This window comes from Phoenix dactylifera, chromosome 1 (assembly GCF_051530095.1).
Source record: "Phoenix dactylifera cultivar Ajwa chromosome 1, Ajwa_hap1_PhDact_Kaust_v1.1, whole genome shotgun sequence".
Taxonomy (NCBI): Eukaryota; Viridiplantae; Streptophyta; class Magnoliopsida; order Arecales; family Arecaceae; genus Phoenix; species Phoenix dactylifera.
The window spans coordinates 72326342-72351500 of NC_143190.1; the positions used below are offsets into that span (position 1 = coordinate 72326342).

The window sequence follows — 25159 nt, forward strand, 5'->3', positions numbered from 1 at the left end:
TTACTGACTTGACAATCGTCCTTTCGAAAAATATAGCGATAGCTGCAAAATATTGCTGAATCTTCTTGGTCCTTTTTTTTTTTTTTGGCCAAAATAGATTATCTGTTGAATTGAAATTAGTAAAAAAAAATACCGGCAGAATTATAATTTTTTTTAATAAATATCTATTTTTCTAAAATTATATGAATTTTATATTTTTAATAAAATTGAGGTCAGCATTTTGCCCTAAAAAAAAAAAGGGGGACAATTCGGCCTTACTTTCAACCAAGTGGTTTCGAGTTCGAAACACATGGACGTCGATTAAATTATGGAGAGCGGGTGCTCCCTGCTCAGACAAGGAGTTTGGAAGGGCTTATTGGTCCACTGGTAGCGTCGGTGATATTAGATGTGACGTACTCACACAGAGGATAACCGTGTCGAAGCCCAGAGAGATAACGGGCCCACAGATGGAGAGAGTATGAGTAAAACCGGCCGGCGTGCCCAACATATGGTCATTTCTGTCCACATCGAACATTCTTTTGACAGGGTGGAGGCCCAGTGGAAGCTGCTACGCGCTTGTCCCTTCCCCCCCCCCCCCCCCCCCCCCCCCTCTTTCTCTTTTTTTACAAAGCAAAAAAGAAAGAAAGAAAGAAAGAAAGAAGGAAAGAAAGAAAATTGGGCTTTCGTAATCGCCAGAAAATCAGGCTTCGGGGAGGTTCCCGGGGTGGCTTTAGCGAGGGGAGCATATGATGTCGCGCGGAACATTAATACAAACGTTACTACTGCGCGTTAGATATATGAGACCCATCTCGCCCTGTTCTCTCTCCCCCTTAAGAGAATTTTTTTTTTTCAGTACAATGGCGGTTCACATGTATAGATATGGCGAACAAAATCTGAAAATAACAAAATAGAAAGAGACTTCGCTACCGTATCGCATTATTCGTATGCATGCAAGAGTCTACAAATATTCAGAAGGAGCGGCCGAGTTGCCCTCGAGTCTCGCGAGTTCTTTTTGAACGTTTTCTAGGATTTTGCTCTTCGACTGGTTTCGCCGCAGGAGAAGAGGTCGAGAGAGCCGGAAATTTCCGTCCCAATTTTCGAATTTGGAGCTCGGCGATCGGATCGGATCGGATCGGATGGAGAGCTCACGAACGAGCAAGCGGCTTCGGCTCGCTTGGGACGTCGCGCCTCCCGAACAACAAGAGGTCCACCCGTGTCTAGATGCTAGGGTTAGGGTTGGGATTGCGAGGAGGTAGAGGTGGGGGAGGCTAGGGTTAGAGTTTTCTTGAATGTTGTATTCTGAGTCCGTGACTCGGTCTGGAAATGATTTTTGATGGATTCCATGCAGGCTGCTGTCGGGTATGAGGCGATGACGGGCCCGTCGGGTGCGGCATCTCATCGTGGAGGGATGAGGATCGGGAGGGGCACTACGTCTCGGTCTTGGGGAGAACCTCACTTCGCGATGTAAGATTTCCTCTTCTTGCGATATTTTTCCGAAGAGGAAAGAAAGAATGTTTTGCCCCCTTTTGCATAATAAAGAAAATATTATTACCGTGTAATTCTGACTTCATGTATGATTTCTTTCTGTCTTTGAGACCAAGAAAATCTTCTACAGTTCCAGTTTGATGTTGCTGTGCCAATCTTGGTGTATTTAGCCTCTGCAAGTATGCTCTTTTGAGTCGTGATCGTCTTTGAATTAATGAATGCATGCGATGCAAGAAGACATGCATAACAGGATGTTTCGCGTAGATTTTACTTAATTTGATAGGACAACAAGTGAGAGCATATATATTTCTTTTCTGGCGAGAACTCAGTCTTGAATTCAAGATAATCTATTAAAAGATTGAATGCTTCTACAGAAGAGTGAGACTTTGCTTGTTTAGGATCAAGATATATATATATATATATATATATATATATATATATATATATATATATATATATATATATATATATATATATATATATATATATATATATATATATATATATATATATATATATATATATGAGTGGCTTTTTGTAGATAACTAATTTTCAATGAAAGACATTGTGTTATCTAAATTTATAACTGACACGAGAAATGAATATTCTGTTAAGCGTTATAGGAACAATATTAGGCATCACTCTGAAGTCGGGCACATCATGTGGTTTCCTTAATGCAATGAAAATTTTCTGAGCTAAGATTTTTTTTGTTTTGTGTGTGTGTTTTGACATCTGAGGCTGATTGACTGATGGATCTATTGATGGGAAAGGGTATGTTTCTTTATGTGTATGCTACGGAACTGAAACTTGTACTTACGAATTATTTTAGTCATGTAGAACATTATCCACATTACTTTTTGGAGGCATTTGAAAAAAAATTATAAAATTTCTTCGTAGACTTCAAGTAGACAATAGGGTGTAATTTTTGAACCATAGAACTACGTTCATTGTGATCCAGGAACTTGTGAAAAATATGTTGTTAAAACCGTTTTGGTTGTGTCCTAACTAAATTCAGAAGTTTGATTGGAATTATCATGAAGATATCGTTTTTCATCTCCAGCTTGGTTAGCAGCGGGATAGTGAACATTTAGTAATCAGTACCCAGTAAAATTCCCTACTTATCATAGAAAATTGAAAGGTGACAGGCCAATCTTTTACTTGCTGGGGGAACTGATGAATAACATTTACTGGGCATAACTGGGAGAGGCAAGGTGGTGATGCCAATCTGTGGCCCTCATCTAATTCTCATTATCTGATACGTTTTTCCTCTCTAGCAAATGCTGAGCTCCTGTAACACTGCAAAGTCTCAACTCAAACTTGCTGCATCTAGAATTTTTGTATATGTTTCTGTGACATGGTCCAATGTGACAATTCTTTTTCTTTGTTTCACTGGAAAAATAGACATCAAGTTTAAATAGATATTTCTGTCTTTGATTTTAGAGAAAAAGATAGCGACAAACAAGCATTAAATTAGAGAATTATACTAAATAGATATTTCTGTCTTTGATTTTAGGGGCTTCTGATATCACCAAGATCTCTTAAAGGCGTATAAAAAAATAATAATATTCTTTCAAAAATCAAGAAGCACAAACATATTGAAACATGTGCTTATACAAAATCAGACTGTTCTTTTTAAAATGCCATGAAGAATGACAGTTGGAAAGATCAGCATGTTCTGGAGGTACATCAAACACAGCTTTATATTTTGTTTTGTAATCAGGATAGTGTGATTTATTGTTTCATCAAGACACAACCTCAATGCCTTCTCTAAGAATTGTTATCATCATAGAAGAAGAGCCATTTTAAAATTTTGCTTAGTATTTCTTTTATATCCTTCAGTGTGTAATATACCACCATAACCATGCTTCTGTAAGATTAGATCATCGGAACCTTGAATTTTCTTATATTTTATTACTATTAATGTTGTAATGCTGATCGTCGTGCATGAAGTTTGCATAATATATGTTTTAGGAGCATTTACCATTTTCATTTTTGATTCTGAGATAATCTCGTATTTCCATCCTTCTAACATTGATGCATTTTTAAGAAGATGGAAATCGTTTGCATTTCTCCATTAAATCATGCAGACCAAATAGTTGGCAGGATGAGGGTAAGGTGTAACTTCACTTTCTTCCTTGATATTATCATTATAGTTTCGGTGAACAAGACATTGGTATTGCAGGCACTTTTGGCCATGTTTTGGACTGTGGGGATCGTGAAGCACATGAATTCGTGGCAATCAAGGTGGTTCGGAGCATATGCAGATATCATAATGCAGCAATGATCGAAATAGATGTCCTTAATCATCTTGGGAAGAATGATAGAGATGGATCAAAGTGGTAGGTGGGTTTTGTAGTTTTAAGTTGCCGATGATATCAAGCTTCAGTTCTTTTTACATCTTCTTTGTGTTTCTACTCTCAGTTGTACCTGGATAGAAAGGTTTCTTGACTACTTCAGTCCCATATGCATTGTAAGTACTGCTCCAGGCTTTCATTATGTTTTTTATTTACAGTACTTCAATTCAACCTTTGTAACTACTTTGCCTCCTAGGGCATGACCTGTTTGGTATCATCTAGATGCTGCTACCTTTGCTTATTGTGAAAGATATTCAGGCTATGCAGTTCAATGGCTGCTTTAGTTTAGTCACATTTCAAGATTCCTGATGACTATATCATTATTTGAATCACCCCCAGGTGTCCCTAATTGATTTCCCTCCCAATTCTATCGGGTCATTAAACATTTCGCATTCTATATGAGCAACTTCTAGTCTACGAGTTTTGGGAATTAGGAACAGAGTTTTCCTCTAGAAAATGTAGACATTTTTTTGGTGGCACATTCTCAAGTGGTAGAATTCCTGTTGAAGATCCAGTAGCTGGATGCTGTAGGATCCCTGCATACATATGTTGTTAATGATATTGCTAAATGGAGCTCTAGAAGAGTTGATGGGATTAATTACTTTTGATTCTCTGTCGAGATAGGAACACTGTAGGCTGCAAATGCTTGGTATATTATGTTCTTTTAAGGTCTGTTTATGGTATTGGAGAACTAAAATCATATATTTCTTTGAATGAACTTCGATGATGTTATCAGGCATATGAAAAGCTTGGGCCGAGCTTATATGGTTTCTTAAAGAGATAAATACTGCCAATTTCTTGTGGAACTTGTGCGGGAGTTTGGACATCAGCATTTGGAATCTGTAGCACGTGCGTTGATTATTCTTGGCTTCTTTTAGTTTTCATTCCCTATTCATTCCTGACCCACTCTTATGGATCTATTTGTTTTCCCTTTTTCACTCTGAATGGCAGGATTAAACTTTTTATTTTTCCCTTTTAAAAACATAGATATGCTTGATTTACGGCTTTTTCCCACTGATTTGGAGCCAGAAGGCACTCCTCTTGTGTCTTCTGAATATGTGAAGGTTCCAAGCTATAAGGTATTTTGGCTTGTACAATTTTTAGAAATCATGTGATATTTTACTATCAGGTGTATGGACTCATCAATTTCGAACAAATGCATGGATGATACAGAAGAATTCACAAGATGAGACGTACGTCAGGTGCGTGCCAAAGTCAAGTGCCATTAAGCTGTTGATTTTGATAGTACTGCTTTTGACAATCAGGACCATAGCTCCATTGTTTCAACAAGGCATTACAAGGCACCTGAAAGCATTTTAGATAAATTAATGTTTTATTATAGAAGTGTTGGTTTTACAATGTCTTATCTGGATGCATGATATCCTAAGCGAAGTTAATTGGTTTTCAGTTGTGATGTTAAAGGAACAACCTTTTCATGTTTATAAGGCTGCAACAATAAGACCTTCAGAGGCTAGGTTTCAATGTGTTCCAATGCACACAACTGGAAGTTCCAAATATTTTAGTTATTTTTTAGAAGTTTGAGCCACATGCTCTATGTGCGTATAATCAGTTTCAAGTTAGATCTCTGCATAGTAACAAAAGATAAAACTTTTTGAGGATGATAGTGTTATTTTGATGATTAACAAGCAATTCTCTAGAGTATGCTATAAGTTAAAATTGATACTTCATTTATAAGTTCATTGCTCTCAGTACATTTGCTTAATTGGAAATATATATATGGTCTTGTTCATTTGGATGAAACTAACCTTGAGAATGCAGCAAAGTGTGGATTGAGTCGACCCATAGGTTGATTGGGTCGACCCCGGCACATCGAGGAATCATCTGGCACACTCCTGCAAAAACAGCACAAATGAACAGTGAGTTGGGTCGACCCAAGGTAAGCAAGAGTCGACTCAACCTCCAAAGAACCTCAAAATGCAAAGGAAGAATGCTCTCTGGATTTACTGAGAGGGTCGACCCAAGAAGAAGTTGAGTCGACCCAAGTAAACCTTGAGTCGACCCAAAGAAAGGTTGAGTCGACCCAAGTGAAGAAAGGCTGAAATTCAAGGCTCTGAATTTTCTGAAGCTGACCTTGGGTCGACCCAAAGAAAGGTTGGGTCGACCCAAGGCAACAGAAGGCTGAATTTCAAGTTTCTGTGTTTTCTGAGAGGGCCGACCCAAGAAATGGTTGAGTCGACCCAAGTGAAGGTTGGGTCGACCCAAGGACAGGTTGAGCCGACCCAAACACGGGCTGAACATAACGGCTAGTTGTGCAGAAATGCTTTTTGGACTCCCAACGGCTATAAACGGCTAGTTTCTTCAATCCAACGGTCAGAAAGGACTATTTGGAGGTTGGAGAAGCATTTAAGAGGGAGTATTCATCAGAGGAAGTAAGCTTTGGGAAAAATACATCAAGTGCATTCAAGAGAGAACCCTAGCAAGACAAGCTTCATCAAGAGCTTCATTCAAGAATCAAAGAAAGGGATTGAGCAGATTCAAAGAGGTATTAAGAGCTCCTTCCCCCATTGAAGAGTGAAGCTTCCTTGACCAAGAAGAGCAAAGCGACTTCAAAGCGATAATTTCTTTCTAACTCTTCTTGTTGTTCATATTGCTTTATATGCTCATCTAGGAGTTTAAATCTTTTCTTTTCATTTGTATAAACACTTTACAAAGGTTCGTTGGTGAGCCCGCAAAACCAACAAGGTTCTTGGTGAGCCCGGAAAACCAAGTGTATAGGTTCGTTGGTGAGCCCGCAAAACCAACAAGGTTTTTGGTGAACCCGGAAAACCATAGTTGTATAGGTTCGTTGGTGAGCCCGCAAAACCAACAAGGTTTTTGGTGAACTCGGAAAACCAAAGTTGTATAGGTTCGTTGGTGAGCCCGTAAAACCAACAAGGTTCTTGGTGAACCCGGAAAACCAAGTGTATAGGTTCGTTGGTGAGCCCGCAAAACCAACAAGGTTTTTGGATTGTGAGCCCGGAAAACAATCCAACTGTAATCCGCAAGATTATAGTGAATTTCCAAGGGTACGCTTGGGGAGTGGACGTAGGTGCTAAGGAGAGCACCGAACCACTATATATTGGTGTGTTTGCATTGTGTTTGTGCTTTCATTTTCTCTTGCTTTATCTTCTCTTCTTGCATTAGATTAACTCACTTAAATAACCTAAGAGAGCATCCATCGCACTTAATTAAGAAAGTTTTAAAAGTACCAAAAATTTAGAAGAAACCAATTCACCCCCCCTCTTGGATTGTCACCTTGGGCAACAAGTGGTATCAGAGCAAGGTGCTCTAATAGTACCCATTGATCTCACAATCAAGAGTTAAAGATCATGACAACCCAAGTGGGATGTTCTATAGGAGAGGGACAATTAATTGATAGACCACCTCTATTTAATGGCACAAACTACACTTATTGGAAAGCTAGAATGAGGATATTCATTCAAGCTTCAAACTATGAATTATGGTACATCATTACTAGAGGCCCTCACTCACTCTCTCACACTATTAATGAAAAAGACTTAGCACAATTGAATGCTAATGCTATGAACATACTTTATTGTGCTATCCATGAAACTGAATTTAATAAAATCTCTGCATGTTTATCTGCTAAGGAAATCTGGGATACTTTAGAAAATATTTATGACAATATTCTGTTTAGCTCACATATGCTTCAATTACATACTAACAGTGAGCCTGCAGAAAACGATGTTGAATCTTCCAATCCGGAAGAAAGAACAACAAATGAAGAATTCGGTGATGAAAACAAGGATCCATACCCAAACACCGAAAAATTCAAAAGCTTCCTAAAGACAAAGAAGAAGAGGAAGCAAGAGGAAAGTAAGAAAGAGATAAAAAGGAAGAAAGCCTTGACCAAGGAAGAGTCAAGCAAGAAAATAAAAGTTAGGAGCAACAATGATGATACTAGCTCCAAAGAAATACAAGGGGTAACTAACTTGTGCTTTATGGCACAAGAAGATAAGGTACAATCTGAATCTACTCTTACATCAAATGATTTTCAAGAAGAATTTTCTTATGATGAATTATTAAATATTTTTCATGAATTGTATTGTGAATGTAGAAAACTAGCTATGAAGAATAAAAATTCTAAGAAACTAAATCTAAAAATTTCAAAAGAAAGAAATTCTTTTGCTGAAATACAAGACAAACTAAATTCTGAAAATGAAAGCTTAAGGTTAAATTCAGAACAATTGATTCAGAAAAATCAGAATTTAATTAAAGAAAATCAAAACCTAAATGAAGAAATCAACCAATTAAAATCTTTTATTAACAAATTCACTGTAAGTTCAGAAAAATTAAAAACGATGTTTGAAAGCCAACATGCTGTTTTTGATAAATCAAGACTTGGCTGGATTCCTTTGCTCAATAATAAAACCCTAAAGAAAAAGGTTATCAATTTGCCAAGCAAACCATCAAATAAGATAACTTATTTCAAATATAAAAAGATTGGGCATAAAAACCTTACTTATGGTTCTAATTCGAATAAATCAAATGGTAAAGTTATTACGATTAAACAGATTTGGATTCCAAAAGGAACCATATGCACTAACCCTCAAGGACCCAAGCAAGCTTGGGTACCCAAAATGAAAAATATGAGGGTATAGATGTAGGTGTGCCAAGCTACTCATGGAACAAATGAAATTTTCATACAAATGGGTGCATTGACACATAATTAAAGATAAGTCTCATTTTATTCATTAAATTTAGTATAAGGTTTAACATTCTACTTCGTGTATTGAAATTATCTTTTTTATGAAATTACGATACTCTCTGCATCAAAGTTTTTAAATGCCTCATATGTTAAATTTTATCTCAACGAGTTTAGCACTTTATTGAGCATAATACTTATGAAATCTTATTTCATTATTTGTGAAGGTACGAGTATAATTTATCATAATATCACTCATTCCTTATGTGATTATTTGAAATATATTATGATTTACTCTATAAGTCGCATGTATGCATCATATGTTTCAATCATAAATGATTAATGTGTCGTGATCATAATGAAAATTCTACTAAAAAGTTTTATAACAATGATTTTTTTTTGTAATTCTCAAGACTATTCAAAAAATCTAAGATTAATAAATCTGATCTTTAAAGTGTCTCATTTAGTATAATCACTGTATCCTTGATTGAATGATTAATATCCTTACATAAAATTATCTCGAATTCTATTGATTAATGTTAACACGTCATGTTTAATCTGAGCATAAAAATATTCTAAAAGTATGAATATTAATTCCTTTGAACCATCTCCCATAAGTCAAATATAAAATCTTAATTAATCTAAAAGAAAATTGCCTATCTCTCTAAAACAAGATTATTTGTATTGAAAGCCGAATCATAACCAGAATTTTGATAGAAACAACTATTTAAAATAACTTGATCAAAACTTAACTGGTATATCTTATTGATAATTATTTTAAGCAAATAGAATTTAAGCTAAATTGCTTCTGAAAATAAAAAAATTGGTTTGACTTTGATAAATCTTCCTATTGCCTCACATGGGTGTCCTTGAACCATATTATTTAATAAAATTATCTCATTAGTTCAAGTGACTTGTGCTTGCTTATATTTAGACAATCTCTTGAGTAAAGTGACTTAATATTCAATTATTGTCATATCTTATGTTGAGTCATCTAGCTAAAGAAATATATTGTATGAATGTTTTGTATCTTGAAGAAACTAATGACTTTCATTCAAGAAAGAAAAAGAGTTTATTAATGATACAGGATTTATGAGCAAGAAATTTCAACTTGAAGGACACCTTGATGAAAGATACAATAAACATTCCTTTGCAAACAAAAAAAAGGAGAGAGATTTTCTTCAGCCAAGGGTGTAAAGAATCTAAAAGGTATTTGGCTTGAAGAATGCTAAATACACTGGTAATCTAAACTCTTCTCTTGTGAGTTAGTTGAGCAAAATCAATAATCTGAAATTATATGGTAGCATGATCAAACCTTTAATTGCTGATCATCTTGATATCATGCTTCATTCTCATGCTAGTGATGATTGTTTCATGGTGTGATTAAATTGAAGTTTACTTTTTCCTATATAATGCATAACCATGAAATACACAAGTTTATGCCTCAAATCTCTAATTCAAAATAACTTGTGATAAGCTATGAATCATTGGGCAAAATGAAAATGCTGTTTGCATGATATATATTTATATGCAGCATATTAGATTAATTCTTTATTCTGCTCTTTCATGTAACTACTTGAAAATAACAAAAAGAGAGAGATAAAGAAAAAGAAAATGAACATTGCTCAGAAGAAGTAAAAGCTAAGTAAATACTCCAATCTTAAGTAAAAGCAGCGCAAGCATAATATATTCAGCATATTTGTGAGACTTGTGTGAACATTCTTTTGGAAGGGATAAAATCCGTAATTAATTATATTTAAATAGGGAGAGTTTGGAGTGAATATCTTGTTGCTAAAGAGAATAGTTTAACATTTCTACATTGCTCATTATAGGGATGGTGCCAATGGAGAGGCTAGTGGTAGTACCCGGCACTATTTGACCCAACTATTCGGTGCAGGGCATATTAGGGACGACACAAGAGGGAGGCTAGTGGTAGTACCTCGTGCCCCTTCCAACTCCACCGGATAGGGAGCAAATAGAATATAGAGCATAGAAAAGTAAAACCGAAAAATAAATGAAGATAATCAAAATGTTCATTGAATGGTTAAAGAAAGAAATTAAAAATCTGGGGAATGAATGATAAATAAATAAAAATATATAAGAAGGTTGTGAAAAATCAAATGAAGTTTGAATCACTTGAAAACACACCTTAAGGATAAAATCAGTGCTAAATTGTATTTAAATAAAGGAAATTTTATTTGAAAAGAATTGATTTTGATCCATGACATGCTTGTTATGTTTTGCATATTTTGAATTATGTGTTTTCAATATTCAAATAGCAAAGATCTTTCCTAGATATAACTTGTAATGCTTTATGCCTATAAATTTTGATTGAAACATGTTATTACCAACAACATCATTTTGTTTTAATGAATATATTTTGAAAAATAAAAAAAAAATTAATTTGAATTTGCAAATTAGGCAAAATGGATTGATTCTGACATATCTTTTATCTTGCCTAACATTAGTACATAATATCCTCCAATTTGTACCAAAATTCAATATGAATTACAAAGATTCTGGATGTGCTCTAATGTTCTTGAAATATGTGTCTTCAATCTTAATAATTTAAGATGAGCTACAATGTAGAAGATGCATATCTCAAATTATAATCCTGAAAGGCTCCTTGAAAATTTTTATGAAATTCAGAATCTGATGTTGTATAAAAGCTTAAACTTAATTTAAAAATGCCTCTATCATTGTATTTTTGTAACCTTTCATTATATGCTTCAATGATTGCATCATTTTGGGGAATAACTCAATATGAATTTCTAGATAAAATTACAGCTTAAGAAAAATAGAATAATTCTGATGCCTTGATTGCTTGCCCTGATACGCATCTGAAACATATCATTTCTTATCTTCAAAGTGTACTAATATTGGTCTGAATGATGTGTCTTTTGATGATCTTGATTGCAAGCAAATATTTTTTAATATATGATTTTATTTTGATATTGAAAAGATTTATTGTGCTTCATATATACATTGCTGAAAAACCTTGATTAAGAAATTGAGTTCTATAAATACATATACTTCAATGGTCATCTATATATATTATTAAAAGAGTGAATGATCTCAAGTCTAGAAATATTTCAGCTCACTCAAATGATTCTTAAAAGAAAGAAAGTGTAAATGCTTTTGAAAGAATTTGAGCTTCAAATGAATCATTTTCTGATTAATATTTCAGTACATTTTCTCAAAGATTAAGAGGAAGCATAACTTGTTCTTAAAAGATTAAAAAGAGTGATTGCTATAAATTTTGAATAACTCTAGATCACTCTACATTCTTGATATCATAAAGTTTCAGTTTTATTCACGTTTATCATTAAAATCTGAAATTCAACAAAAGAAAAGAAAGTTTAAAAGAAAATGCATCTTTTGAGGGGGAGCTTTAAATACTCAATCTCTTTATTGAAAATTATCTTCAAACTCTAAACTCTCAAATGGAATGATTAATTAAGGGAGAGAAAGAAAATTTCAGAGGGAGAGATCATATAGAACTTAATCGTATAAATTCGCATCTAAAGATGAGACAAAGAATACTAAATGTAAAGTGGTATTAAACTATGTGCTTTATTGAATATCTTTTGAAAGTTGGATTTCCTCATCATAGTATGATAATACTATGAACAGTTTTTGGAATTGTCAATAGAATCTAATGGTATGACTAGATCCGAAGAGTCTTTCCTACTTTTATGTTATGATTCCATAGAGTTTTTTTATTTGATGGTTCTTGTATTCTGTATTCATCGGTAAATCATTTATTTCTGAAAATTAATTGACAAGGATTCCGTCTGTCTTAGTATCGAAAATTTATCTTGAATCTACTTATGAGTTCTTATTGGCTTGCACCTTAGTGTTTCAATCCTAAGCCAATTCATTTTAATTGATTTTGATGTTATGATCTATAAAGGAGTAAAAGAAAGTCTTTAAGAGAGCCTTAAAAGAACTTTCAAAGCCCTAAATTTAATGTATCCTACATTGCATAAATTCATGTTTTGGTATCTATGCCCCAATACTTTTATATCATGAAAGAACTTTGAAGTCATTAAGAATTAAGGATTCAACATAATCTTATATTTTTCGAGTATATAAGTTTTGATCTTTATCTGCTCTTATATTATACTCTGAAAATTAATTAGATTGCTCTCATTTTGCTATATTCTTAATATATTAAAAAAAAATGTTGGATTTTCATCCGTGCCTTTCTTTGAATATTATTCTTGATACTTCTTGAAATAACTTGAAAAAGATTCCATCTACACTTGATTTCAAAACTATCTTTGGAATCTACATTTAGAGATCACTTCTGGCTTACATTCTAAATATCTCATTCCTAAAGCCAACCACATAGAAATAAGATATCATTTTATTAGGGATCATGTGCAAAATGGAAATATATGAACATATATGCACTGAAAAACAATTAGCCGACATATTCACAAAATCCTTGAGTGAAGATAGATTCTGCACGCTAAGGAGGAAATTAGGCATATGTGATCCGTCTTATTGAAGAGATATAAAAGAAAGCAAGCAATCTCATGATACATTCCTCTCATTTCTAAAAACCTATGAAACATGAGTCAAACTTGTAATCTATAGATTCCTTACTCATGTATCATTGTCCCATAAAGAGTTTATAAGGATTGGAAGCAAGAAAAACATTTTAGAAGCAAAACGAAAGAGAAAAGAAAAATTCTGCACTTGGTTCAACCCAACCCAGAATAGGGTCGACCCAACGTTGAGTCAACCCAAGAAATTTCTTGAGTCGACCTAACGTCGGGACCCCACTGTTAAAAGGGGGACCCGTGAGCTATCTAGGGCACTGTTTACCCTTTGTCCTCTTCCGAAAACCCTATTTCCCACTCTCAATTAGAGTCTCCCTAGGCTGATCTTAGCATCTATATTTAGAGCCTAGGCTAGAAATCTAGTTCTCCTATGTATCTTGCCTTTTCTCATATGTATCTTGCTTTTTCTCTTATGAATCTTGTCTTTCCCTTATATCTTTAAATCTTGATTGTGGAACATTGTACTTTTCATCATTTTGAGCATTAATATATGAAAATGTTCCTATTTTGATCAATGAAGTCTGAAGTTTGTTCTTTATTGCATCTTTTCCCATATATATGTTTTTGATGATAACAAAAAGGGGGAGAAGAGAAGGAAAGAGTATATAAAGGAGAAGAGAAGGAAAGAGTATATAAAAGAGAAGAGAAGGAAAGAGTATATAAAGGGAGAAGAGGAAAGAGTATATAAAGGAGAAGAGAAGGAAAGAGTATATAAAAGAGAAGAGAAGGAAAGAGTATATAAAGGGAGAAGAAAAGAGTATATAAAGGGGGAGACGAAAAGATAGAGTATTCACTCTAAGAAAAGAAAGAGTATTTCATTTGAGACGAAAGAGTATTACTTTTGTGAGAAAGAGTGAGTAAAGAAGTTATGAAAAGAAAAGAGAAATAAATGGGCAAACAAATTGAAAATCATATAAGAAAGCTTACATATCTAAGGGGGAGCAATTTGTAACAATGAAAATCATCAAATCAAAAATTTCTATCATAATTCAGAATTTGGCACATATAAATTCAGAATTTGGCACGCTCCTTTTCACCCCGATACATAAGCTGAAACTCTCATTTTATCTCAAATTTTTGAAGTTTCATTGCTAATGAATTATAAATGAAAGGGGGAGCCATTCAAAAAATCAAATTGGCAAATTTTGAATGATATAGGGGGAGATTTCACTTATATATATGAAAAGCTGAAATTCTGAAATTCAATCCCTTTTATAAACTGATTTTAAAGACAAGTATCAATAGGCTTATACTCTTTATTTTGTAATCATCAAAAAGGGGGAGATTGAGGATGATAGTGTTATTTTGATGATTAACAAGCAATTCTCTAGAGTATGCTATAAGTTAAAATTGATACTTCATTTATAAGTTCATTGCTCTCAGTACATTTGCTTAATTGGAAATATATATATGGTCTTGTTCATTTGGATGAAACTAACCTTGAGAATGCAGCAAAGTGTGGATTGAGTCGACCCATAGGTTGATTGGGTCGACCCCGGCACATCGAGGAATCATCTGGCACACTCCTGCAAAAACAGCACAAATGAACAGTGAGTTGGGTCGACCCAAGGTAAGCAAGAGTCGACCCAACCTCCAAAGAACCTCAAAATGCAAAGGAAGAATGCTCTCTGGATTTACTGAGAGGGTCGACCCAAGAAGAAGTTGAGTCGACCCAAGTAAACCTTGAGTCGACCCAAAGAAAGGTTGAGTCGACCCAAGTGAAGAAAGGCTGAAATTCAAGGCTCTGAATTTTCTGAAGCTGACCTTGGGTCGACCCAAAGAAAGGTTGGGTCGACCCAAGGCAACAGAAGGCTGAATTTCAAGTTTCTGTGTTTTCTGAGAGGGCCGACCCAAGAAATGGTTGAGTCGACCCAAGTGAAGGTTGGGTCGACCCAAGGACAGGTTGAGCCGACCCAAACACGGGCTGAACATAACGGCTAGTTGTGCAGAAATGCTTTTTGGACTCCCAACGGCTATAAACGGCTAGTTTCTTCAATCCAACGGTCAGAAAGGACTATTTGGAGGTTGGAGAAGCATTTAAGAGGGAGTATTCATCAGAGGAAGTAAGCTTTGGGAAAAATACATCAAGTGCATTCAAGAGAGAACCCTAGCAAGACAAGCTTCATCAAGAGCTTCATTCAAGAATCAAAGAAAGGGATTGAGCAGATTCAAAGAGGCATTAAGAGCTCCTTCCTCCATTGAAGAGTGAAGCTTCCTTGACCAAGAAGAGCAAAGCGACTTCAAAGCGATAATTTCTTTCTAACTCTTCTTGTTGTTCATATTGCTTTATGTGCTCATCTAGGAGTTTAAATCTTTTCTTTTCATTTGTATAAACACTTTACAAAGGTTCGTTGGTGAGCCCGCAAAACCAACAAGGTTTTTGGTGAGCCCGGAAAACCAAGTGTATAGGTTCGTTGGTGAGCCCGCAAAACCAACAAGGTTTTTGGTGAACCCGGAAAACCATAGTTGTATAGGTTCGTTGGTGAGCCCGCAAAACCAACAAGGTTTTTGGTGAACCCGGAAAACCAAAGTTGTATAGGTTCGTTGGTGAGCCCGTAAAACCAACAAGGTTCTTGGTGAACCCGGAAAACCAAGTGTATAGGTTCGTTGGTGAGCCCGCAAAACCAACAAGATTTTTGGATTGTGAGCCCGGAAAACAATCCAACTGTAATCCGCAAGATTATAGTGAATTCCCAAGGGTACGCTTGGGGAGTGGACGTAGGTGCTAAGGAGAGCACCGAACCACTATATATTGGTGTGTTTGCATTGTGTTTGTGCTTTCATTTTCTCTTGCTTTATCTTCTCTTCTTGCATTAGATTAACTCACTTAAATAACCTAAGAGAGCATCCATCGCACTTAATTAAGAAAGTTTTAAAAGTACCAAAAATTTAGAAGAAACCAATTCACCCCCCCCTCTTGGATTGTCACCTTGGGCAACACTTTTGCTGCAGGAGTCTCCTTGTTACTTTCGACAAATTTAGCATTCCTACATTTCTTGTTTTCCCTTTTCAATGCTCTTCAGTAAACAGTCTTACCCACTTCTGGTCTTGTGTGAATAAACTATGTTATGATTCTGAGCAGATTTTGGCACCATATTATTTGTCAAGTCTTCTGTTTTTTTCTATAACCTACTTTTGAGTAGTAAGTAACGAAAGCTTTGATTTCCCTCATTCAACATGATTCATCACATATCAATGACAGTAATAATTCAGTTTCTTTGATCTTGATGATTTCTTGCAATGTCCTGTGGCTGTTGCTAATATATACTTTCCATTTTTCTCTCAGATGGCAGAACCATATTGCCTAGCCTGTTATAATCTTTAGTATGAGTTATTTAAGCAGAATTTGCATATGCATACATGTGACTTCCTTCATGCATCTCTGTCGGTATAGTGGTATTGTTAAGAATGTTTATATTATATGTAGCTTCGCAGGTAATGATAGCATTACCTGCACATTTGGCAAGTATGGGTGCTGAGTATCTAGTGCCATACCAAAGTATTCATATGTACCGTGGTGTCTGACATTTCAACACTAATAAAGGAAACGTAACATAGAGACACTTCATCCAATAGAAATAGATATAAATGTAAACATACCTATCCTTTTCATCTTCTAGGCTGTTACACTGCCACGTCTTAAAAAAGCTTACATCTATTCCGGATTATACTAAAAAATTAATAGAAAGGTATGACATTTTGTTTAGTTGTGTAGACACTTTAGATAATAATGTCCATCACTTGAAATGATGGAGAATGGAGTGATCTTACTTGTAGAAAGTGCATCATTTAACAAGACAATTTTAATCTGTTCCATAGTGCTGATGTTTCAAGTTAATACAAGTTGTTCGTTCTTTTAATGATTCTAAGGGGTGTTGTTCCATGTTTTGTTGTATCTTAATAAGTGCTATCACTACAAAAATCCTAAAATAGAAGCATCTGAGGGGCATTGTATGACTGACCTTATGGAACTTCGATGAGACTGATAGGTTATTGTTGCCCAAGGTGACAAGCCAAGAGGGGGGTGAATTGGTTTTTCTAAATTTTTCAATCCCTTAATTAAATCAATTGATGAGTGAGTGGTTTAGTTAATATTAATTGAGTGCGTGTAGTGAAGTTATAACAATACACAATATAAACACACAAGAAGTATAGTGGTTCGGTGCTCTCCTAAGCACCTACGTCCACTCCCCAAGCGTCCCCTTGGGAATTCACTATAACCCCGTGGATTACAGTTGGATTGTTTTTCGGGCTCATAATCCAAAAATCTTTACACTTTGGTTTTTCGGGATCACCAAAAATCTATATTGGTTTTGTGGGCTTACCAACAAACCTTACAAAGTAATTAAGAAGAAAGAGTTTGAAACTCCTAGAAGAGCAAATATAACAATTTTGCACTAATAGAAGAGATGAGAAAATAGTTATCGCTTTGAGGATGCTCTTCTCTTCTTTGCCAAGGTTACTTCACTTCACAATGGCTTGGTGGAGCTGTTGAATGCACACTCAGATTACTCAACCACCTCCTTTTTGAGACTTAAATGGAGAACTTTGATAAAGGATGCTAGGGCTTGCTTTGACTTGAATGAACTATTGATTTCTTGGCAAAAGATCCATCCTCTGATGAATAGTGTCACTTTAAATACTTCCCCACCTCTATTGGTCACTTTCCATTGGTTAGATTTGAAAAACTAGCCGTTACTAGCCGTTGGAAGGTCAAAAAGCACTTCTACAGAACTAGCCGTTATGCCCTTGCCCGTGCTGGGGTCGACTCAACTTGTTGTTCATTAGACTTGGGGTCGACCCAACTCACTCTAGGGTCGACTCAAACTTCACTGGGGTCGACCCCTGCTACAGTGGGGTTGGCCTTCTCAGAAACCACAGAATCTTGCATTTTCGGCTGTTTTCACTGGGGTTGACTCAATCTTTCTTGGGGTCGACCCATGCTACAGTGGGGTCGACTCAAGCTCCATTAAGGTCGACTCTCTCAGGGATTCCAGAGACGTGGTTTTTGAGCACATATCCTTGGGGTCGGCTCATGTTCAGTTGGGGTCGGCTCCATCTGGGTCGGCTCAAGTGTTCCTAGGGTCGGCTCCATCTGGGGTCGGCTCAAGGAAACTTGGGGTCGGCCCTGTCAGTAAATTACAGAAAGTTGTTTTCTTGAGGCTTGAAGCTGGGGTCGACTCAAGGTTCTTTAGGGTCGGCCCCTCTCCTAGGGTCGACTCAAAGATACATGGGTCGACTCCACTTACTGTTCATCTGTGCCATTTTTGCAGGGGTGTGCCAGATTGTTCCAAGGTGTGCCAGGGTCGACTCCACTTAAGTTGGGGTCGACTCAATCCACACTTTCCTGCATCTTAAGGTTAGACTAATTTATATAATCAATGAAACATATTTCAAGCAATTTTGAGTGTATGCCACGATAGAGCTACATACCCTTAATAATGAAAATTACTGTTTTGCCCTTAAGAGTATATTTCACTTGAAACTTTGCTGAATTAGAATTAAGAATTCTCTATCACTTTTCTACTACAAATTTTATCTCGTTGTTAATCATTGGAAGACGTCTTGATCTCATTCTCTTAATATATCATGAATGTATCGAGGGTGTCGTATTCATTAGTGATGTATCACGTTAAACTGTATTATTAATTTGATATTCCCTCAATGGTTGTATTAATCATCGAAATAACACTATCATCCTCAGTTATGGTTTTGATGTTTTCCTTCATAATAAATTTTCTTGTGTTGCGTATGTATGATATTAGCAATTTATATTGTTGAATACGTGTTGATGTGTTAAAATCTATTATTGTTGTTGAAATATACATGTATCAAGTTTGGGTTGGAATTATCCTTGTGATGTTTGGAGCGTTGGTTGCATCCTTGTTGAGCTATGTTCAGTCAGTCTGCCAACTTGTCACAAGTTTAATACTAGAGAAGATAAATGCATTGCCGCATGTCCTAATGGATATATCATATATCTTTAAACTTAAAATATGTTTCAGGGTGAAGCATTGTATCGGACACGATAGAATGCTTCACCCTGAAACATGTTTAAAGTTAAAAGATATATGATATATCTATTAGGACATGAGGCAATGCATTTATCCTCTCTAGTATTAAATCTGTGACAAGTTGGAAGACTGACTGAACATACCTCAACAAGGACACAACCAATGCTCTAAACATCACAAGGATAATTCCAACCCAAAGTTGATACAAGTGTAGTTCAACAACAATAATATGAGGACAAGAACTTTGGCACTTGAAATTCTTATCATTGAAGCAATTTTCACACATCAACATGAATTCAACAATATGAATTGCTAGTATCATACATATGCCACACAAGGAAATTTATTATGAAGGAAAATATAAAACCCACAACCTATCAGTCTCATAGAAGTTCCAACAAAGTCACTCATACAATTCTCCTGAGATGCTTCAGTTTTAGGGTTTTCGTAGTGATAGCAGTCACTAAGACACAACAGAACATGTTACAACACCCCTTAGAATCATTAAAATAAGTACTACTATTAACTTGAAACATCAGCACTATGGAACATATTATGATTGTCTTGTTTAAAAGATGCACTTTCTACAAGTAAGAACACTTCTTTTCTCAATCATTTCAAGTGATGGACATTATTATCTTAAGTGTCTATACAATTGAACAAAAATTTCATTCCTTTCTATTGATTTTTTTCCAATAATACACAATAGATGTAAGCTTTTTAAGACATGCAGCAATGTAACAGTCTACTAGATGAAAAGGATAAATACATTTACATTTATATTTATTTCAATTGCATGAAGGGTCTCCGTGTCAGGTTTCTTTTATGAGCATTGTAAGTGCAAGACACCATGGTACACATGAATGCTTTGGCATGACGCTAGACACTCGGCACCCATACCATGCCAAATGTGTAGGTAATGCTACTGTTAGTTGCATATAACATAAACCTTCTTAACAATACCCACCATACCGACAGAGATGCATGAAGGAACTCACATGCATGCATATATAAATTCTGCTTCCATAATTCAGTTACTACAGATTATAATAGGTTAGGCAATACAGTTCTACTATCTAAGAGGAAAATGTAAAGCATAAATCAGCAACAGCTAATAGGCTTTTTTTGGGCCAGAGAATCATGTTTTGAAAGGAATTTAAAAACTCTTGTTGGACATAGGTTGCCATAGCACCACATTTTTATTATGATTCTCTGCAACAATTAGGGTGGTATGCATGCATAGTCCCATGCATAATTAAAATTTTATTCTGAGACAATTAGTTTTGGTGTGCCTCTGAAAGCCACTAGAGGGTGATCCTTGCTGTTTGATTGATGTATTGTGCTTTCGAGGATTACCTTTCATAGCAACCTAATAGCTATATTAGTTTTTGATCCATTTTGGTTTTATTTCACATTGTTCATATCTTGTGGATAGCTGGATGCTTAATTATCAGTGATCGTAAAATTTCAATTTTTACGTGGATCTGATTGAGACTTGACTAAGTTCTGGCCAAGTCTTGGACCTGATAATGCAGGGAATTTAACTAATTTCTTCAAGGAAATGCAACTGAATTTACTAGCAAAGTAGGTGCTGAATGTCATCCGTTCAGCATTTCATAATAAATGGATAACCTGTGGCCATACTTGTTCTCTTTTCTTTTTTTCCCTTTTAAGATTCATAGAAATTATTGTGCACTCATAGTTCCAGTGGCCGTCCCAGCTTTATCCTGAGATTTGAAAGAAAAATAAAGATTCGACTATGGTGGTTATTTTCCACTTTATAGTGTTACCATGTTTCTACGGTACTGCAGCATCATGAATTGTTTGAATAATGTCCTGCATGCCTACTACATGCATAAAGAAATTTAAATAAATTTTTTTTGTTAAAAAATGTAAAATATGAAGGTTTATGATAGCTAAAAGAACCTTGGACAAGAAATGTGTTGACTTTTATCACGTAGTAGAATGACTGTTTGAAATCATTTCATTTATAATGAAAAGAATGAAAATCATTACAAAATACATTCCGATTGATACTTGTGTAGAAAGACTTGGTCATGTTAGCTTAGCTGTCCTGGAACTACTTTGGTTATGCGAGCTATCTTTCCTTCTAGCCCCTCTTTTTGGTCACATGATCTTTCATACTGTGTCTAATTAAAGGTTTTGTTTGAAATGATCCTTTGTTCTCCTCCTCCTTGCCCCTTAAGTATGTTTCAAGTTCACATTTGGGTCTCTTTTTATATGTGCACAGCAATAAAGGGATTGTGAATTTAGTAATTTGGAAACATTTCCATTATGATACTTTATTGGCCTTTGTTCTTTGTCTTACAAACTTACAGATGATTATTTGTGTTGGATGCACGTGCATAAGCACATGCACTGTGACTAGTATACATAAGTGTATTTATATTATTTACATATATTTATTTATTTATTGATATGGGTGACTTTATGCTAATATCCTTTTTTTGGCAGTATGGACTAGATGACCAGTGTATGTTGAGTGTAAAAGGGCCAGCTGCTTGGATATGGACCTGTATGCTACTCTGGGCCATTATCTGGGCTATATGAACCAGAGTGGGTCCTGATCCTATTAGTGAAATCACTGAACGAAACCCTTTGCATGTTTTGCTTTGACATCTCTCAGTAACCCTTTGTAATGCAGTGCATTAAGGTTCCAGATCTCTTTGGCTTTTCCCCAGCCCCCTTCTTCAGCTCTATCTTAGAAGAAAATCATGCGAAAAATCAATAGGAGAAGTCCTTGCTGTTTGGAGGTGCAAATAAAAGCTCCTGAGGAGGGTATGCCGAGCCACTCCACACACCCCCTCTCCCCCCCAAAATCTAATGGCTTCATCGGGCTAAAGAAGGATGAGAGGTAGAACCCCTCTCTCCTTGGTCCCTTGATGTTGTGACTATTTTAGTAGTCCACAGATGTTGGGCTCTCATTGAACCCCTTTCTATTGTGTCGTGTCGTGTCCCCACAGGGACATGCAAAAGAAAAACATAAAAGCATTGTGCATGAATAACACTGGTTAATTTTTATCAGCCAATTTTGTTTGGGGATCTTAGTGTGTACTGATTGAGCTTTGAACCATAATAATCTTCGGATAGGGAGTTGATCCAGTCAAGGAGCTGGGTCACTAGGTCATTAGTTCAAATGCCCAGCGAAGCAGCTGATTGGAAAGGTGACATTAACAAATGATTATAAGATATAACATTAAATGCACGTACATATTCTATTTGTTATTATATGTAGGTATACATTTCACATACATAACTATCAGTTATGCTCTTCAGAACATATAGCATCATGAAACCTGGTTTTCATACTTAAAATGTCCAAAGATCAAATTCTATTCAACAGCTGCCAGTGCAGCAGCCAGCATGCTGTACAACACAAACAAGCAGTCAACACCTAGCAAGAAGCAGAAGAAAGAGGAGGATGATTTCAGAGTCCAGCAGCTAACAGGCTGCATGGCCATAACCAACAACCAACCATAAGGAGGCAAGCATGATAGAAGGGAAAAATTATAAAAAAAGGTTGAAGAATGGCTAGTTGAGAAGGGGCAAGAGTAGAAGAGAACGTGGAATGAAAATTAGAGAGGAGAAGATGAGGTTGGTCCAAAGAAGAAGAAAGAAAGAAACTTGGTTAGGAGAGAGAATACAAATTCCTTGTTTGGTTAGGAGAGGAGAAATTCATTTCTTTCATTTGGTTAGAAAGTAAGGAGAGGAGAAAAGAAATATAAAATCCCTTGTTTGGATAGGAAGTCAAGAGAAAAGAGAAGAGAACAATTACTCTCCAAACCCTTTTTTTATCTATCCAAAAGTGAAGAGATTCAGAGAGAAGAAATCCTCCTTTCTTCTTTTCTCCCGTGTCCCAAGTTCTTTTCTTTTCTTTTCCCTTCTCTTGAGTTCAAGAATCTCTTTTTCCTTTCCCTTTCTTTTCTCCTCTCCTTGATATCTAAACAGGGATTAAATCACACAATCTTGCTATTAATAGAAAACTTAAGATTATAAAGCAAATATCTTGGCTACTGTTAATAGCTGGCTGGGTCCATGGATCTGTCCCCAAAATTGTTGGTTCAAGTGGTTTTTACCATGTAGATGAAGGGACCAAACCAGCCATGGAACTGTTTCACCTGTTCCCTGATCTGGCTGCCCACTCTGATCCAATTATGAGAGCTGCATATATGAACCACTGGCTGCTTGTATTTGCTTTTGGATATTAGTAGTTGCAGGCATATGAGAGATCTAGTTTCTATGTTGTATAATGTATACGATATTTCTTTAAGTGATCCTGTTTGCTGCTATATTGGCTCAAAATGAAATCATAATGAACAAAGACATGTTCAAGCATGGTAACAACTAACAAGCACATATTGGTCAAATGTAAGTCTGTAAGATCTGCAACTGTATAAACCTAACTAGCACAAGTTATCAAATTTATTTTTCAGTTGCTGTATGAAAATTACTTGGTCTTCTATGCAATGCTGGTGTTGAAAATTATTTGGGTTCTGATGAGCTGTCCTTTTCACTGCCTTCTCTCAAGGACTTGTTTTCCCAACATGTGGAGTACTCTGAGGGCTTTGTTTACCAATTTAGTGTATGGCCTTTTGAAGTTTGAACCATCAGAGCGACTCATAGTACCGGAAGCTCTCAACCATCCATTCTTCAAAAAACCCAACATGAGATGCTGTTGAAGGTGCAAGTCGCTAACTTGGGATGTAATTTATTTAGAGTTTTGATGTCTATGTGGAGGAAAGACGGCTGGAAACCTAAATGGAGTTTCCAGCTGTATCTACATCATAAGTTTTTGTAGCCTGAGCCAAGGATTGCCGAACCAGTACTGGGTACCGTACCGGTCAGCGCCCGGTACGGTACCGGTTCAGACTGAATCGAACCGACACGGAATCGGTTGGCTCGGTTCGGCAATTCTAGGCCCCTATTTTTTAATTTTTTGGGAGTTCTCTCTCTTTTCAAACTTTCCTATAAATTTAAGTGTAATTTGATTTTTTTTTTGATATTTTTATGATGTTCTTTTAATATTTTCTAATGTTTCTATGATCCAGGTTTAAGCTAGATGATGCATCTTATTTTTTTAAAATGATACAAATCATAAAATAAACAACATAAAATATCTTCAAATCAAGATACAATCAATTACATACCTTTAAAGCACTCTCAAATATCTAAAATTAGGTCGAGTGGCAATGCCTCTCGTAGATATCTGGATCATCAACATAATAAGGAGGCAAATCAACCAACCCCTCTAACCAAGCAGCATTGTAGTCTTATATGCTCAATCCATGAGGAATGTGCGTCGGGTTATAAGCACTCTCGGATCTCTTGCTGAAGCTTTTGCTCTAAGAAGTGTCCTCTAGTTGATAATATGGTTGTAGAAGGGCCCATTCGAATATACCGACAATAAAATCCGACCCGTGGGACTCCGGACTGCGTAGGATAGTAGCCACTGGAAGATGCTTGTGGCTGCGGATAATAGGATCCAATATATAACTTGAAACTTGATACGTCTATGGATTCTACTCTACGTGTGAGGTCTTCTGCAGCTGCATCGTATCCTCCTGAATGATCTTGAGGAGCCCGTCTCTTATATGCAATCGTATCATTGTGGGTTCTACCAGATCGTGTATTGTGGTCTCTATCCTATGTAGCATGCGTAAACTGAGACTCACCAGTATATTGAAGACTAGCCTCCAGTTGTGTCTCATAAGCAGTTGTCTCTTGTCCTCCACTCCCTCTATGGCTAGCAGATTCATGACCACCAGAACCGTCATTGCTACTGCTCCTGAACTCCTCAATACTCTCCATTGGGGCCTTTTGTTTTTTTTGGCTTGCTGAGCAGCTGCCTTCTTATCCTTCTTGCCCCCTTACCTGGCTGTCGTCCTCCTGACCGAGTCGATCGGGTACCGTAGTGTTCTTGTCTGAGCATCTCTCGATCATCTTTCTGAGAGGATGTCTTGAACGAGAAAAAAAGTAGGTGACTGGCTCCCCTGTGGCTATGGCCGATTAGTTGTGGGAAGGCATGGAATATTGTTCTCAGCCTATTGCTCTGCATTGACTCTAGCCTCGCTG

The 25159-nt window shown here is 36.1% G+C and overlaps 1 protein-coding gene across 14 annotated transcripts in view; it reads left to right on the plus strand.

Annotated features, from left to right (window-relative positions):
• Positions 1-802: 802 nt before the first annotated feature.
• Positions 803-25159, plus strand: part of LOC103722353 (uncharacterized) — a 28443-nt gene continuing 4086 nt past the window's right edge. Inside the window, exons 1-7 of one of the 14 annotated variants that reach the window (XR_015973526.2) lie at positions 803-1237; positions 1328-1443; positions 3647-3803; positions 3886-3934; positions 4555-4667; positions 4948-5020; positions 23616-23743. Coding sequence is in view for 10 of the 14 variants with exons in the window: in XM_088711463.2 (XP_088567589.1) it covers positions 5005-5020; positions 7518-8440 (939 nt within the window). In the remaining 4 variants the exon portion in view is untranslated. Of the gene's footprint in view, positions 1238-1327; positions 1444-2977; positions 3146-3646; positions 3808-3885; positions 3935-4554; positions 5021-7517; positions 11842-23615; positions 23769-25159 lie in introns of those variants that run through there. The other 13 variants (XM_088711463.2, XM_088711471.2, XM_088711498.2 and 10 more) reach the window with 13 other exon arrangements.